The sequence below is a fragment of the Lampetra fluviatilis genome, chromosome 44 (genome assembly GCF_964198595.1).
Source record: "Lampetra fluviatilis chromosome 44, kcLamFluv1.1, whole genome shotgun sequence".
Classification (NCBI taxonomy): Eukaryota; Metazoa; Chordata; class Hyperoartia; order Petromyzontiformes; family Petromyzontidae; genus Lampetra; species Lampetra fluviatilis.
The window spans coordinates 10,323,213-10,341,163 of record NC_136318.1 but is presented as its reverse complement, the minus strand read 5'-3'; the positions used below and the strand labels follow the sequence as shown (position 1 = coordinate 10,341,163).

Here is a 17,951-nt window from a genome sequence, read left to right as displayed (position 1 = left end):
TCAGCATACTCGACTTGGAATCCAGAGATCGCCAGTTCAAAACACTGGGCACGTTTCCAAAACCTCCCCGCATCTATCCACCCAGCAGTATGAATGGGCATGCCACAGTCAATAGGCTGGCCACGTGTGGTGGGAAAATTGTGGGTATACTACTCCCACCACTTCTGAGATATCTGGCCAATGTGGAGAAAACGAGGCAAGGAGTACGCTCTGGAAAAGCTCTCCACAGCTCCTCTAAGCCAGGGGTGAGGAACGTCCAGCCCGCGGGCCGTATGAGGCCCGCGAAATCATTTGGTCTGGCCCTGCCAAGGCAACCGCAGGCGGGACTCGAAATTCAATAAATCTAGGAGCAAACCTGGAAAGCAGTTACGAGTAGCAGTTCCAGCCATCGCATTAGGGGCGAGTTAATGAAATGTTTGACCAAATATAACGGGCTAATTTTTAAGTTGATCATTTTGTATGGCCCGTGAATGATGTTATATATATCCAAATGGCCCTTGGCAGAATAAAGGTTACCCACCCCTGCTCTAAGCGAAAGCTCATTCCGGTAGCAGTGGCATGGGCAAGCAATTGTAGGGCTGCACCTTAAATATTTTTTACCTTCACCGCCGCGATTCGAGGAAAATGAGCGTGCTATCGGTTTGACGTACGGGTGGGTAGGGCCGCGCCCTGTGAGAGATCACATGCGTCTGCATGGTGGGGTGGGGTGGGAGTGGGGGGGGCGCTGTGCTGCCACTGCGGAGGATAATTATTTTTGCGAGTGGGGAAATTGTCGTAATTTGCCTTCTCGTCCGCTGGGGGGGGGGGAACAGATTCAATCGAAGCGGCGAACAGACGAAGAAACAAACGCACGCGAAGCACGTATCCCAGCGACGCGTTGCGATCCCAATTTGCTTGCGCGCAGACTACAGCGACGAATGCGATGTTAATAAAAAATAATAATTTAATTACTTGGGTGTCTTTGCCCCACCCGCCGCCCTCCCCCCCGGTTTACTCTAATTGTACCCTCGGCACTTTGTCATGAGATGATTAATTTGATTTGGTACGGTTTTAGAATGGTGCGACCTCCCCTGCTGTGAGTTAAAGAGCAGCAATAAAAAAAATTCTTAAAAGCACGAGATATATTCACTATATAAAACATCCGTCAATTAGGAATGGTTATCCCAAAGGTCAAGAGTTTATTGTGACCAATCCTTTTGCCAACACATTTGGTTGTTAATCTCTTCCTATTTCGAGACTGCAAGTTGCAGGGTGGTCCCGCTCACTGCTGAATCTCGGAATGAGCAAGCGGTTCAGCGTTTATTTTATTTAAAAACTAAACGAAAAAACTATATTTTTTACCAGGTAAGGCCCACTGAGCTCTATAACTTTTTTTTAGAAGCGACCTGGGAAAAAATGATAACTCAATGAAGTGGCTTAGGTGGAAATTTATAGCAGCTAAATACTCTAAATGCATGTTGATTCTAAATGTGGAGGGAAAAACCGGAGGACCAAAAGAAAAATCCACGCGACCACGAGGAGAACATGCAAACTCCAAATATACAGGAGTGAGGCTGGGGATCGAACCCACGACCTCATATATACCAAACGAGGTAGTTAACATCTCACCACCATGGTGCCCTAGAGAGGCATAGCGCAGTTGTTTTTAAAGATATTGTACTCACTGCAGATAGTTGTAGCGACACGACTACACTCTTTGATAGCTGGCGCCAAACTGTGCCACGCCCTCCCGCATGATCTCATGGGAGCCTCGGTATCATTAAAGTAATTTTATAAAGTTATTTTACTTTAGTTTTTATTCCAGTTGAGTTCCAATGACATATACGCGCACGTCATGGGAACGGGAAAGGGTTAATGCCTTCGTTCTGTCAGGTACTGTAGTTGTTGAAGGGTGAGCACCAAACATTCAAGGATCGTTCTTACAATCCACACAACCATCTTGCTTTAGGTCTTCTGGGTGCCACTCCACTGCCCAGCTCAGGAACCTGATCTTCTTCACCCTGCACACGTATCCCACCCACTGCAGCCTCCTATATTCCTAACCTCCAAGTTTCTTACCATTTCCTCCTTCTGTCTTAATTCCTAGCACTGTCCGCAGGCACATTTATTCAAAGGCCACTAATCTATGCCAACGAGTTCAAGAAATCAAAGCATGTTAAGAAACCACAGTAGCCAAGTGGAACCAGATCTGTCAGAATAAATGACTGCGCAATTGATGACTATACCCTTAATAATATTTACTACAAGAACTGGCAAGCTACTTATACCAGTAGCAAAAAGCCAAAGCATTCATCAATAACACTGTGGCCTTAAGAGAAAAAAATATTTCATGCAATTGCTCTTCTTCATAACATGAGCTGTGTACTATGAAGAAGGACCATTCCCCAAAACATTGCCTATTATACATTTTTATTACCAGTAATACAGGCTTGGATTACACTGTGGCTTTTTCACCCAGTGTCTCGGCGTGACCTAACTATTCCCCCTAACACGGTCATTCCGCATACTATTTGATATACCGTTTCGCTACGCAGACTATTTTGTCCTTTGGATAGGTGCTCTCGTCGACGGGAAGAAACTCTGGTGGCTTGTTTGACCGGCAATAGTGGGACACGGTGTTCATGGGACATTTATTTACACACTCCACAAGTAATATTCACGTAAAAAATCACAGCAGTGGCATGAAGAGATCTGGGTAGCCAATAAATGTGCAAAACGCACATCGTCGTCGGAGAGAGGGTTGTTAAAGCCTGCGTTAAACAGCAAAACTGACAGCAACTATATTTAATCAACAATATTGCATGAAAACTGTCCTGTTTAGCGTCACAGAAGATAACCAACAGCACCATCGTGGCAAATATAAGTAACACTAATAACTAAACGCCTCCTTTCAACTATGAACATCTGGCAGTTCACCCGCATTGGTTAAAGAAAGCCTGACTCTGCTGATGCAACACTGAATGTCGAAACAGCTCCAGACTTATGCACTCCTAGAAGGCCGTGCGGCTCATGGGCTGTATACAAATAAAAATACCTTTATTTTTCATGTGGAGGAATGGGCATGTGAAAGGTGTTTTTTTCTGTTTGTTATGTTATGTATATTCTCCACGACTGACACAGTGTAGGGAGTGAGGTCATCATCCAACAGTGGATTGACAAAAGGCTGTCATAATTTTTTTACTTATTTTGTGGCAGTGCAGATTTGGGAAGGATAAAAATATAATAATTACTGAATTATCTGGGAAAGCCACACTGAGTCAAGGGAACCTTTTTCAGGAGGATCCTGCATTCTTTTTTTATTTTAAAGATGTTTTCAAGCAATTAATGATGGGTGTTTATTATACAAGTGGGAGGAAATCAGAACACCCAAACAAAACCCACACACGTGCGAAAGAAAACACTATCCCTGTACAGATGGAAGCAGATGGCAATTAGTCCACTTGTTGCACTGCGTTCTCCTGGCGAACAAGGGTATGGCTCCTCGACACCCATGGGAAGGGAGTTTCACAACGTTTGTGCGATCCATAGTGTGGGATTACAAGCATGAGCCACCACTGCCCGGGAAGGAGGCGTACTATCGTCTGCTTGTTTATGGTGCTACTAATTAACGGCAACCTGATAGAGACTTGCAGTGCAGTTGCAGGTGGTTTCATAACCATGACACCTTGGATCCCCTGCATGGGGCTATGTGCAGCAATTACAAAACATAAAGTGGAGCCTCTCTCCGTGGGGTCATTCACACTTACAGCTCTGATAGCTACCCAGGAATCCCAGAGGAGTGCCTGAAAAACGTTGTATTCTCTGCCAGGCAGTAAGTAATCTCTCTCTCTCATGGATTACATGGGTCAAATAAAAAAAGGTTAAAGTGATTTCCTACTCAGAATGACCATGTTTACGAACCCCGACGCAAGTGTTGGAAATTTCACATTTCTAAGGCAGGGGTGAGTCTTCCGGAGGGTAACTTCTGTTGACGTCACCATAAAGTGGAACTTATTGTATGGACAAGGGAGCGATGCTTCGGCTGAATTGAGAACCAAACTAGGATTTGAACTTGCATCTTCCAAATTGTGAGCCGCTCGCTCTACCGTTGGGCCATCTGGCTCACCGATGGAACAGGCTCTTGTTGTGTGTGGTTAGTAAGCACAACATGATGCTCAGATCACAATTAACGAGTCAAACCTAAGGTGGCGTTATATAATTGTGTCATCGCGCAAGCGGATTATTTACGGGCTTATGTTACGAACATCTTCACCGTCCAAAGCTATAAAGCCCTGATTTAGCAAGCTGCCTTGTTTCACCCCGCGAAAATGTAATTAAACAATTTTAGTCAAATCAGCGTGTGGGCAACGTCTGTTAAAAAAATGCGGCAAGTTTATTAAATCCCACCCTGCCACCTCTGTCCACCCAGCAGGTCGCGCGTGGTGGCATAAAGTGTGGGAACCTAGACCGCTTCCAATACATCTGGCCAACGTGGCAGAGTAGGCCAAAACACTCTCTTGAGAGCTGTGTGCAGTGCAGGCTCTTCTGCCAGCAGCGGGCTTGAGCAGGTACATTACTGGGCTGCAGCTCTACCTTTAAATCTACTACCTTTGCCCTCACCAAAACCATCCCAATCCAATTCCGCCTACGAGCAGAAGGACAAGCTCACGGGAGACTCTCACGCAAGCGAGGGGAGAAAAACGTGGGCCTGGGAACACGCCGCCACGCGCACACAAACGCACGCGCACACAAACATGGGGCGGCGAGATTAATAATGCAGGGTTCACAAAATGCTTGGCCTAAGGGTGGCAGGCAACATCGCTCAGCGGGGCAGGGTCAAATTCTCGGCGGTCTCTTCTCTGCGCTCCAGTGCTAATGAAGTACAGTGGGGGCCGCTGCCGCATATGAACCCCTGCTGATGTAGGGTGCTGGAGGCTCGGCTTGAGCGGTAATCCCACCCAAGAAGAGCAATGCCCTTTCCCCGCTCTCATGTAGAAAAGGGCATTGCAGCATCAGCAATGCCTGCTGTTGTTGGTGCAGCACATCACCAGTGGGTAACGCTCATCGATGTCACCGACCCCCCCTCACTACAAAATAACTCCGAACGTGCCCAATTTCGCCAGAACTCAGTCGCTAAGCAGGGCTGAGCCTGGCTAGTATTCGGATGGGCTTGCCATCTTCATGTCTCTCTGTATCTATTGAGTCTATCACTCTCGGTGTCTCTCTCCATCCCTTCTCTCTATCACTCTGTATCTCTGTATGTATCAAGGTGTCTGTTGTTGCACATCAGCTCTCACTGTGTGCCTCTTGGTGGCCATCTCTCCACATATCTCACTCAGGCCTCCCGTGGAAGCCCTGGAACTTTTGGTGCTGTTCTGGCTGCCCCCGGGCTTGTTGTGGTTGGCGCTGGCCCCGCAATCTTGGTCCTGGGCTATGCCGTAGTGTTGCGCTCAGTCCTCTCTCTCATGTTTCCCTGCCCTGACCTCCCCCACCACCGCCACCCATCACCGGCTCTAATGTAGTGTTTTTATTTAATTTTAGTTTTGTAAAGCAAGATGCGACTGCATTTAGATGCAATATCAATTCAACGTGTTGTTGGTTTCTATCAATGTGCCTCCCACTATCTCTCTTGGTGTCTGTCTCCATGGTCCCCTACTCTGCAGCTGCCAAGCGCCCCATTTAGCATCAAAACTACTCTGCCACCCACCACCCATTTAGAGCTCGCAGACACCAAGACTCTGACCATCACAGCTGTACCAGCAACGACGTTTACATTGTAACCGCATATGTATGGCGCTCTGTTAATCCACTGCTGGATGAGGGACTCCCCATGCCATGTAGGGATTATGGGGTTATTTAACTAATTCATAATTACATTTAGAGGTAAGATTATTAAGTCGTTTTATAGACTAAAAATCATAATAGACTAAAGCTTTGGTGTTCGGTTACTTGGGCCGATAAAAAAGCAACCGCCTTCACATCCTGCCTCACCGAAGGCAGGAAATCCCCTACAAGCCATGCCCAGCGAGATGAGGCTGAAGATGCCGATAACATCGTCAAGCCCCACCCATCACCTCCCGTCAAGCGGCACACGTGGAAAAAGGTAGTTTTGTTCCGAACTATTTTTGCGTTAGCCGTTTAGTCGACTAATGGAACCGATGACCGGTAGAGAAATCGATTACTTACAGTTGATAACACAAACACAACGTAGGATATACAGGGTACTGACACTGTACCTAAGGACACTGTTCCCTACTGAGCAGCACAGTGCGGCTATATGGCCAGCTTTACCAGCCAGGGCAACTCAGAGCCAGATACATCAAGGCAGAAATGTACTCATCAGTGTGCGTGTGGCGTGGACAGTATTGAACTCCGCAAGTCCACATTAGGGGACACACATTTGTAAAAGTCAGTGCAGGGGGAAAATAAATAAACCAATGGCGTTTTTTTCTTTTTTTTTACAGGTTTTAAATTGACTGTGCACACAATTATCCAAAACGTCAGTGAAGACTACGAGTTGGAATTCAGTGACTATGCAAATGCACTGGATTACCATTGCTTTCATGCTATTACAATGCCCTTCATAAACTCAGGAAAGCTTCAGCGAGTCTTCACACTGTTGTCAAGAGGGTCCCTGATACATTGGGATGCCAATTCCAATTCTTGAATGTATGGGCTCGGTCGAGGACACCGAAAAACATGGAGAAACCCCCACCTAACCACAAAGGAGTAACAAAGTTCCACACAGATATATTCAAGCATACACTGATGCCGCCAACGCGCAACATCGCAGCCAAAAGCCTCGAATACTGGGTATTCCCAGGCAGTCTCCATTCCAAAGTACTAAACTGGGCTCAGCCCCGTTAAGCTTCTGAGGACTATAAAGATTGGACACATAATTTGGTCTAAGGCCAAAATGTCATGCATCCACTTTGGTTTGTTTGAATTCTCTAGGAATGCATGCATCCTAGAAAACTGAGAGCTCGTGAAGTTCAACGATGCTGCTTTCCCTTGGAAGTGTAATTTTTGATGGACTTTTATTTCATCAGTGAAATATTCCTTGACAAATTGTGTGCTTCAACTGAAACACATTATCATCGGAACAAAATATCTGTAATATTCCGTTTTTAAATTGGATGCGAGTTCAGCCTCAACATATGTAACAGCACTGCGTCCATCACTAAACCGTGTTGTCAAAAACTGCTGAAATTATGAATTACTTTGTTAGAAGTTCTTATGAAACGAGTGTTTAACTCTGACCAACAGAAGAACAGAAAATCCAAACGTCAATGCAAAAGAACGTCTGTTTGTGTAACCGAGTCAAAACTCAAAGAAACCACAATGAGTCCGATTAGTATGAGCGACCTGGGGCATGAGTCTGCCAGCAGGGGGCGATGATTGCTGCTATGTATAGTCCCAATTGAGTAACGTGGGGTGTCAATTTTTTATTTGGCAAATAAAAAGAGTATGCTCGTGTGTAGCCGCACTGGGGTCCACAGGCCAGAGGGACCTGAGAACCGGGCTCTAAAGTGGGGGCGGGGGATTATTTTGGACAACGGACCTCATTGAATTCCTTGCACCTGGTCCCATGCCAACAGCGCTACGCCACTACATCAACACATCTTATAATGTGTCACGAAAGCACTTATAACATTCAAACGCATTGAGAAATACTTGACTTAAAGCTGTCGTGACTGCAGGAATTCATATTCTTTGGGTGTTTCGGTAAAGCCACAGAGATAGAAAAATAAAACAAATTTAAAATATCACAACGTTTTGATCGCAACACAAGCAATCGTCATCAGGTGAAAAAATATAGCGGGAGAGCTGCTGAAGCAAGATGTTAGAGGTTTGAGATGGGTGTAGCCCAAGGGTAAGTGGGCGGGGCTAGAGATGGAATTTGCGTGTAAATGTAAGATCGGAGAGTTGATATACCTCCACCACTACGATGTGGCCATTGTATTGTGACAGAATTTTATGTACTATACTTAAATTCGTGATCTGATCCCATCTGTGAAGGATGTGATCTCTGAGACGCAATACCCCGGCGGTGTCTACAAACTAAGCTGTCTGCGGCAGTAGTTACATTGGGGAAACTAAGCGACATATATCGGACTGTTATTGTGAACATAAGGCAGATCTGAAACAGGGTAGGATCAATACCTCAGCCGTGAATAATCATTGTTTTAACGCTGTGGGCACACACGCAATTGATTTTTCGAAAACGAAGGTACTCTGCAAACCCACTGGCTATTCAACATTCGTTCACGAAGCCATCCAGATATATAAACACAGACACAATTTCAACCAAGAAGATGGGTACAAACTGAACCAGTTGAAGTCATAACTGGCTGTGATGTTTCCATCCTACCTGCCGATGTTAGCAGTTATTTCCGACTCTCTGAGTTACATTACCAGGTTAAATGTCTTTACATTAACAGGCTAAACGTGTCACTAACACAGCCACCGTTGCGGTGGTTGTTCTCTTACATTGACATGCTAATCTCTCACAATACAATGGCCACCTCCACAGCTTTGTTTTCCTCAATGTGGTGGCGTCCGGTTTTCTTACATTGACATGCTAATCTTACATTAACAGATTGACATGCTAATCTCTCACAATACAATGGCCACCTCCACAGCTTCGTAGTCGTGGAGGTGTATCAGCTCTCCGATCTTACATTTACACGCAAATTCCATCTCTAGCCCCGCCCACTTACCCTTGGGCTACACCCATCTCAAACCTCTATAACATCCTGCTTCAGCAGCTCTCCCGCTATATTTTTTCACCTGATGACGATTGCTTGTGTTGCGATCAAAACGTTGTGATTTTTTTAATATCTATGTGGCTTTACCAAAAGACCCAAAGAATGAGAACTATTTATCCCTGTGGAGCTGGTTAAACAAAATAACATCCACATCATAGTCTCAACTTCCCCACTGTCCGTTAGCCATTCTAATTGTTGCCGAGAGAGCTCAATGAGCTACCTCATTCAACGTGATTTTGAGCTTTGCTATAAAAACACATAAACCATAATTTCGGTGACATTTACAATACTATTTGTACATCGTAATGTCGACTATTTCTGGCTAAACTCAAAAACAGATGCAGAACTCTGCAGGACTTCGTAACCAAGTGCAGAGAATATTTAAAACAAGTTACCGTTTATCAAATGAAGAAAATACAGCGAAACTGTTCTTTTCCCCTCTCCTATCACCTGGTGTTCCTATTTTTCATGCCTCGAAAATGATCCATAAAAAATCTCACCCATACGTTCATCAATGTTTTGTGTTCCTATCATCTGCATTTATCCACGGATAAGAGGAATAACTCACAAGCAGCAGATGAGATTGGGCACTTTCTGGGCGATTTTGTTAAAGGAAACGTGTTGTGTTGAGCATTAACAAATGTTGTTCCCAACGAAATGGATATGCAACCATGTCACCCAGAGTCGTGTTTCTGTTGCGTGAACCCAAAAAAACCACGACTGCCCTTTTTCCCACCATCTCCAAAAACAAACATGGTTAATGTCACACCAGGGTGCACTCAACCTAGCCCCCCCCCACCCATGCACTGCATTTCATCAAAATGTACGTTAGACTCAGGGGAAATGAGCTGGGAACTGCTGCTAAAAGATGCGATGACTGCGCAACAGGAAATGGAACAAAACAAATCTGCCCAAACACCGAGAAGAGAGTTTGACAACATGATCGACTTCAACATTTGCAACTGAAAACAAAGCATTTCTCACAATATTGTATGACATAAAGACATCCAAGTGGTTCTGATAAAGTTACCAAATGTCAATCTTAATTTTAGTACTTTCGTGACTGCAGGAATTATTATTTGTTTCTTTCGGTTAAGTCACGTCTAAAGATAAAATAATAAATTAAATTAAATAATAGAATACGACGTTTCGATTGCAACACAAGCAATCATCATCAGGTATAATGAAATAGCGACATAAAATCTAACCAGAAAACTATAGACAGACATATTAGCAGACAGATATCACCAAGATACATAGCGAGAGCAACACAGGTAACAGAGAGGGGTGATCGTCTCTGTGTGGTGGCCTTAAATAGACAGAGGGGGGGGCGGAGGCAGAGAGAGGGAGGAGGGTTAGAGAAAAAATTAGCATATCAATGGGTGGTCAACAAACGTGGTGCTGCGAATGCGATGGCACGGCAAGCAAGCCTGAAAATCAGGAGAAGGACACACTAAAATTAAATAACCTAGTAAAATATCGAAATGTAATGTAATACAACACAGAGGGTCGGTCAACACACAATTAACGCATAGCCTGGTTGATTACGTATTTCAAAGATTGCTAAGTTAGAATTTAAGTGTGAACAATCTAAAGAGAGGACACAGGCAGAGAAAACAAGTCGCCAGAGAGAGAGAAAAAATAATAATTCCTGCAGTCACGAAAGTTCTAAAATTAAGATTGAACCACTTCTACGGGGAAGTTTTAAGCTTATCTTTTTTCTCTCTCTCTGGCGACTTGTTTTCTCTGCCTGTGTCCTCTCTTTAGATTGTTCACACTTAAATTCTAACTTAGCAATCTTTGAAATACGTAATCAACCAGGCTATGCGTTAATTGTGTGTTGACCGACCCTCTGTGTTGTATTACATTACATTTCGATATTTTACTAGGTTATTTAATTTTAGTGTGTCCTTCTCCTGATTTTCAGGCTTGCTGGCCGTGCCATCGCATTCGCAGCACCACGTCTGTTGACCACCCATTGATATGCTAATTTTTTCTCTAACCCTCCTCCCTCTCTCTGCCTCCGCCCCCCCCTCTGTCTATTTAAGGCCACCACACAGAGACGATCACCCCTCTCTGTTACCTGTGTTGCTCTCGCTATGTATCTTGGTGATATCTGTCTGCTAATATGTCTGTCTATAGTTTTCTGGTTAGATTTTATGTCGCTATTTCATTATACCTGATGATGATTGCTTGTGTTGCAATCGAAACGTCGTATTCTATTATTTAATTTAATTTATTATTTTATCTTTAGACGTGACTTAACCGAAAGAAACAAATAATATTACCAAATGTCCTGGAAAGGCCAGGACAGTCCTGGTTTTAGAAAGACTGTCCCCGTCTCCCAAAGTGTTTGTGAACATAAGGAATTTCTCCCCGTTTGAAATGTTCTCGTCTCAAGCTCGACTCATAATTGTGGAAATTCCACATTACGATGGCACTTTTGGCGACATGGCATTCCTATGGTACTATTGGACATATTTGAAAGGGCTTTATAGCTCATCGGATTCCTCTAGTATAAGTATTCTGATTCTGACATTGTTTAGAGGGGAGAAGCTTACAATCGAGTGCAATCCTGGTGGTGCTCAACTAATCACTTTATTTTTTCAGAGTGAATAAACTAAGTACTACTTTGTGGGAAGTCAACAAAGGTGTGTGACAGGTTGTGGTAACATGGGTTTATGAAGGAGTTTAAAATCGGTGTGGAGATTACACTGTAACCTCAACGATAAGTACTATCTTCCACATACCTGCCATATGCATATGACATGTATGTAAGCATGTATTATTTTCAAATACTCATGAATACAACTGGATAAATATCCAAAAGCACGATCTTTCTGAAAATGAGTCGGAGACTAAGTAAGGTTTTACTGGGTGAACAATTGTTGCAATTAATTTTTAAAATTAGTGCCAAGGGTCTTCGAGATTGGTGTTATCGAAAAGTCTGTGAGCTTGAACTCCTGTGCTCATGGAAACAAATCATCCTCTACTTGACCCACTTTCCATAAACGTGTCGATTTTAATCTTAGAATCTGTGCCAAATGCCACCAGGGTGACATACAAAACGAGAATCAAAACAACTCCCACTTGGGAAGTAGTGGGGCAGCTCTGGGGGCAAATGGTGTGTCCGGTCACTGACTCAGCACTGGGAACAATTCTCGGTTTAAATCCTGTGTTTCAGTCACCCATGATTTAGCCGGGATATCAATTGGTAGAGAGTTTATGGCCAACTTATTTTCCAGCCATTTTGACAATCCACTGCTGGATGCACGGTATTTATGTTTAACTTCTTTCGCACCGTACGTAGCCAACCGTGCTAATCGGAGGTGCGGGGAAAGGACAACAACACTCGACATAAAAAGCTGTTTTAAAGAAATGATTTTCAATCTATATTTCAAGTTCAAAGCTCCAGTGGCTTCCGAATAGCGTCCCCACAGCTTCCCCACCGCTGTGTCGATAATGGAGGTTGTTTCACCATACTTGACCATGCTGGTCAATGCGTGTTGTGTGAATCAGGGCAGGGGGAAGGCAGGACCAATAATTTAAGTCGGGTTTCCGACTGAATAACACAACGTGCTAACCAGTGTGCCTATGCTCCACCCAAATGCCATAAGGTGTAAAACAACGTACTACATATTCCCTTGATTTGTTAAATACTGGCCGAGAATTTAAAATAATTGTTTTGACTGTGTCATGCACAAATGTCTCTGCAGCAGAGTATATTGGAAGATGTGCCTGATAGTGTTGGATAAGGAGTCACTTGAAAGGGTCCTCAGATGTTCTGTGATATCACCTTCCAGAGACTGAATTCTAACAGAGCGATGTTACAATGTTTTTTTTCTGAAAGAATTCCAAAGCAAAATAACTTCATCTCGTGATATGACGTAGACAGCGCCATTCAAACGCTAATGGTAAAGGTGCAGCCCTGCAATTACTTTCTCACGCTACTGTTGGCGGATGACCCTCCACTTGAGGGAGCTCAAGAGTGCCCCCCCCCCCCCGAGAGAGAGAGTATGTAGGCCTACTCTTCCACGTTGGCCAGACACTTTGGAAGAGGCAAGAGTAGCCATCATTGACCCCGCCATACACCACCAAACTGTACCATTAAGGTGCCACAGTGGCGAGATGTTCACTCCCTCGCCTGGTATGCAGAAGCACGTGGGTTCGTTCCTAACCCTGACGCCTGCTGTGTATTTGGAGTTTGCATGTCTCTTCTACCCGTTGTCGTTGGGATTATTCTCCTGGTCCTCTGGTTTTCCCTCCACATTTAGAAACTTCTGTTTGGAGTATTTGGCTGCTATACATTTCCCAATGATAAACCACTTTGTAGAGCTATCATTTGTGGCAAGGTTGCTTCTGAAAAAGAGCTATATAGCTCAGTGGGCTTTAACAGCTAAAAAAACAAGTTTCGTTTTAAAATATTTGCATCAAAAAATCCACCCAAAAAACCTGAAAACGATTCCATAATATACTGTGGCCACTGGTAGTGCACAGCCAAGAAGCATTAATCATTTACAAAGCCTGGCCTGAGGGACGCAGGGGCTGGTATATTTAACTGAAGTATTTGCAATTGGGTTTAGTCAGGACCCTGAAGAGCAAAGTAATCTGGACCATCAGTCACAGCTGTGCCACTCAGTGGGGGAACTCAATCAATGGTATTGTGTGCCTTACTTGCAGGCCAGTAACAAAACAGAGGGCAATAGGCAAAGCAAGAAAGTGATGCCACTGAGTTCGGGGTCACCACAAAGGTTATACGAGTATCTTACTTTGGGGTGCTAATCAATTTTCGTTATTTCGACAAGACAGAATCAATTATGGGAGTCGAAAGGCCACAGATTTCATAATCGATTCTAGTTCGATTTTAGCAATTAACAAAATGACTGGGCATGCGCGAACCTTCAAACCACATCGTGTATTCGAATGCGATGAGTGGCGTGACGACCCATTACGTACAAAGTGTGCCAAAAAATGACAGGCTTTGTCAGCCCACTGCCAGTTGAAGGCCTCAACATGCATTGTCGGTCACAGGGCTCGCCTGAGTCCCACACTGACGCGAGTCAATGTATCGCATGAAAAGTAAAGTTATATTGTATTTTGTATATATTATGTTAAATTATGACGCGAGTCAGTGTGGGATCAGAGTTGGTAAAATGACGATCACTTTTTTTTCATGCTTTTATTGATAAAAGAAGCTAAAATTAACTTATATTTCACTGCGGTGGAAAACAGATGGTAGCTGCACTGGGACATGAGGGATGATGGAAGCAGAGTAGGGAGGCCTTCATCCAACAGTGGATAAGACAATAGCTGATGATGGTCAATTGATGGTCTCTGCCGGTCAATGGAATATTAACAATAGCCCAGAGTGCAACTGTGGTCACCAATCTCAAACCATGGGCCACAGAGTAACAACACTGCCTACTTGCATCATTTGCCAGCAGCATCATTTGATAAGACAGGATTGTTAAAAATCTTCTTCAATCTTGGGCCTGAAATAGGTGGCGGGATGTGATCAATATGCCGCCACAGGTGAGGAGGAAGTAACAGCAAGTGATGCTGAGAGGTCAATGTATCGCATTAAAAGTAAAGTTATGTTGTATTTTGTATATATTATGTTAAATTATTCAAATGGCAGGCATCATCATTAACTGAACTTACCAGATGCTCGCCTTCCATAGCGGTTGATCACAGGCGCTGAAAAACATAAACAAGAAAGCAGAAGTCAATACAAGTTGTCGCAAATGTCATCTGCAAGAGATTATTGCCCACAGGAGAAGCATTTGCATGAACGCAAGAGGTGCCACGTTATATATGTCCACAAATAGCGTAATTAGTTATATACTGCTGGACGGAGGCCTCCCCACACCATGTCATTCATACGGGAAGGTCGCCTCGGCTCTAAATGAGTACCTGGTGCGATGTATAAAAAAAACATCGCCGCTGGAGAAACAAAGGCGGTCGAGCGTGGCGGTGGCCACCCACCCCCACGTGTATCATAGGTGCTCGCTGACATCACTTGCCCTACCAGTCTCTTAAAGGCTATGTGGGGGATCTTTGCCTTTGTTGTTTTATATATATACACACACACACACATCGCACAGGTCATTGACAGCGACATTAACGGCTATTTTAGATAAAGTACAAGATGTGAAAAGTGACTCTTCCACCTCTTCTTACATTGTAATACATTTTCATGGGAAACGATACCATGAGGAAGCAGATCCATAGCCAAGTTCCAAGTTTATTTTATTTACATAGCCATGGAACCATAGATGTGGTTCTGTTGCAGGAAAGACTCCGTCAGCAATTCTTCAATTGGGACGCAATTGCACCAACAAGATTCGACAAGCCACTGACCACAAATCTCACACTGGAACACAAACATTGTGGTCAACAAGACCAGATGAATATATCAAAAGGGCCCAGACTGCAAACGCAGACAGTTGCAGTCTGTAGCACAGAATATGAAAGAGGAGGAGGAGGAAACTTGCCCTCTGACCAGACCACACCTAAGACTCAGAGCACTGAACACTGCAGACGATGACGACCCTCAGCTAAATAAGTCTACAATAAAATAAACAAAAATACAGGTACTGACTGATAAAGCAGGTGGCATAGATGATGATGATGATGAGCGTTGTCGAGCAGTATGGTCTGATAATTTTCAGCTCTATGAGAAATTACAAAATTTCGGACCATATATTTCAAAAACACTTGATACGGGTAATCATTATAATAATCATAAAGTAGCTCACTGCTTTGGTCATAACCCTAACCCAATAATGGTTGCAATTCAAATACAAATATAATTTGTCCACTCTTCATTAAATGGGAGAAATGCTTATAAAATACCACGGTGATGTGGATTCAATTTCTGAAGCACCACCCAGCACTTGGACGAAAACATCGGACGTCGTGCCTAACGACAGACAGTGTACCCCTGAAAACACATCGGAGAGCTGTACAGCACAAGTGTGGAAAACGTACAGCGACGGACGAGCTGCTTTGCACTTGGATACCCAGAGGACAAGGCGGGTGAATCAAGTGAAATATGACGTTGCCCAGCCACTAATTACGGCAGGTCACACGGGTGGCATCTCATTTTATATCCTGCCCACCATAAATCAATCGCGAGGCAACACTGTCGCACGCAATTTGCAGGAAAATCACAGCACTGAGCCATGCAATCTGTACAAACGAACACCTTGAGCCCCGAGCATAATTAAATTTTAAACAAAGGTTCCGTCGCGGATATATGTAAGCTGCTGCTGCTAATGCCTTAAATGTCAAGACTATGTGTATGATAATACGTAAAGCATCTACAAATAACACTTCCTTTCTAACTCTTCTTTTGCATGGCGTTTGAAAAACCAACACACTAAAATCGTATTTTTTTTAATTTTGGAAGCCATTCATTTCCACAGCATCCAGGGTAGCTCAGGGGAGTTCGTCGCTTGTTCCATCAGAATACGCGTGTAAAACTTGGCAGTCATCACTGATTGGCACCTCACCGCATCCAGTTTGGCGAGTCCTTGACCATTTATTTATGGAGGAAATAACTACACCTTCAATGGCTTTATTGGACACCGTTCAGAGTAAAAACAACATTCTTACTGGTTGGATTTCTTGCACTCCTATATCCTGGAAAGCTATAATGCAAACCTCGGTAAATAATGCATTCCTGGACCCATTGTTAAGTGGATTGTACCTTGTTTCTACCAGAAACAAATCTTCCCACAAAGCAATGTGAAAGCAACATTTTATAATTTTACTTTTAGGATAGTGTGTTTAGATTCGTTTTGATTATTGAAGATTTTTGTCTGTGACTCGATAGCTACTATTAGCCAGTGTATGACCGTGGTCATCCAGAACAGACCATACAGCATGTAAAAATGTAATGCCGCCTGATCCACAAATACGAAGGATACATCACAGCGATACACTGCTGCTCCTGACGCCGTTTTCTGGCTTTACCACCTGAATGTTAAATTGTAGTTGTTTCTCTGCGTCTACATCAGCCATACGAAATAAGATTAAGTAACTATTGCTGTGCCGATTTAAAACAAACTTGTCATCAAAAAACATTGTTAAAATTTAATTCTCATCAGGCGCCATGGTGTAAAGTGAAGTCTCAGACTCTTATTATCCACTGTCTCTGGCCTCCCTAGTTATGTGCTATGAAAGAGGTCCATTGTTCGAAAAGTCGCCAAATATTTATTTTGTTCTTTTAAGGTGATATTTTCACTGGCAAACATGTCGAGTTTTTTGCTATTTGTCCTTGAGCCGTCACTGCCAACTCAGCAGCAGTATCACCAAAAAAATTGTCTTGTTATGCCTCGGGGAAAGCCGTATATCTTGGCGGATCATTCAACAAGAAGTCTTCGTGGGCCAGATTTGGCTTGTGTGCCACCAATGGATGATCCCTCGTGTGAAGAAATTAAGAAATATTCAATAAGACCGATAGCATTTACTATGCAGTGCGGGAAAGACTTGTGTTTACGGGAAACATTCAAGGGCTTGCGCACTATGGTTGACCACGTTTGACGATACACCACACCCAGCAAGATGTTTAATTTATTATTTAGAGCAGCAACTACACCGCCGTGCATTTAATCCTAATTGGCGCGCTGTATACAGTGAAAGGCGTGATGAAGCTCGTAACACCATGACTTTAATACATCTGATGATCTTGCTCTGAATACACGTTAATTACAGCAGTGTTTATTTTAAAACGACGTAAGATTAGACGACGTGATGACATAAATACTGTTTTGAGAGGTGGCTGGGTGGCTCAGGGTGCTAATTTCATGTCAGAGACACTGAAAGCCTAGGTTAAAATCCTGGTTTTGGCCACGTATGATTAAACTGGGTCATCTCAACATAATGTATATAGTGCCTTAACCAAGGCGCTTTACAGAAAATTAAGAACAGTACATGTGAATGTAATGGTGGAGATGAGGTGAATAAAATAGATGAGAGGAAGCAATGGGCGAATCTGTGATGGATGAATTCGGTGAAAGTGGAATTGATAATGGTAAATGATGATGAACGGATTGAATGAATGGGGAATGAGTGAAAGCCATGTAATGAGAATATGAAGAGGGAAAAGTAGTGGTGGTGGTAATGAGGGGGAGAATAAGGGGTCCGTGGGGTGAGCTAGAGAAAATAAGTGAGTTTTGAGTGAGGAGCAGGTGACTGTTT

The 17,951-nt window shown here is 43.6% G+C and overlaps 1 protein-coding gene across 1 annotated transcript in view; it reads right to left on the bottom strand.

Annotated features, from left to right (window-relative positions):
- Positions 1-17,951, bottom strand: part of LOC144947371 (cAMP-dependent protein kinase type II-alpha regulatory subunit-like) — a 100,398-nt gene that overhangs the window by 64,364 nt on the left and 18,083 nt on the right. The window contains exon 2 of the mRNA XM_078876652.1: positions 14,409-14,444. Within this exon, the coding sequence (XP_078732778.1) occupies positions 14,409-14,444 (36 nt within the window). The remainder of the gene's footprint in view (positions 1-14,408; positions 14,445-17,951) is intronic.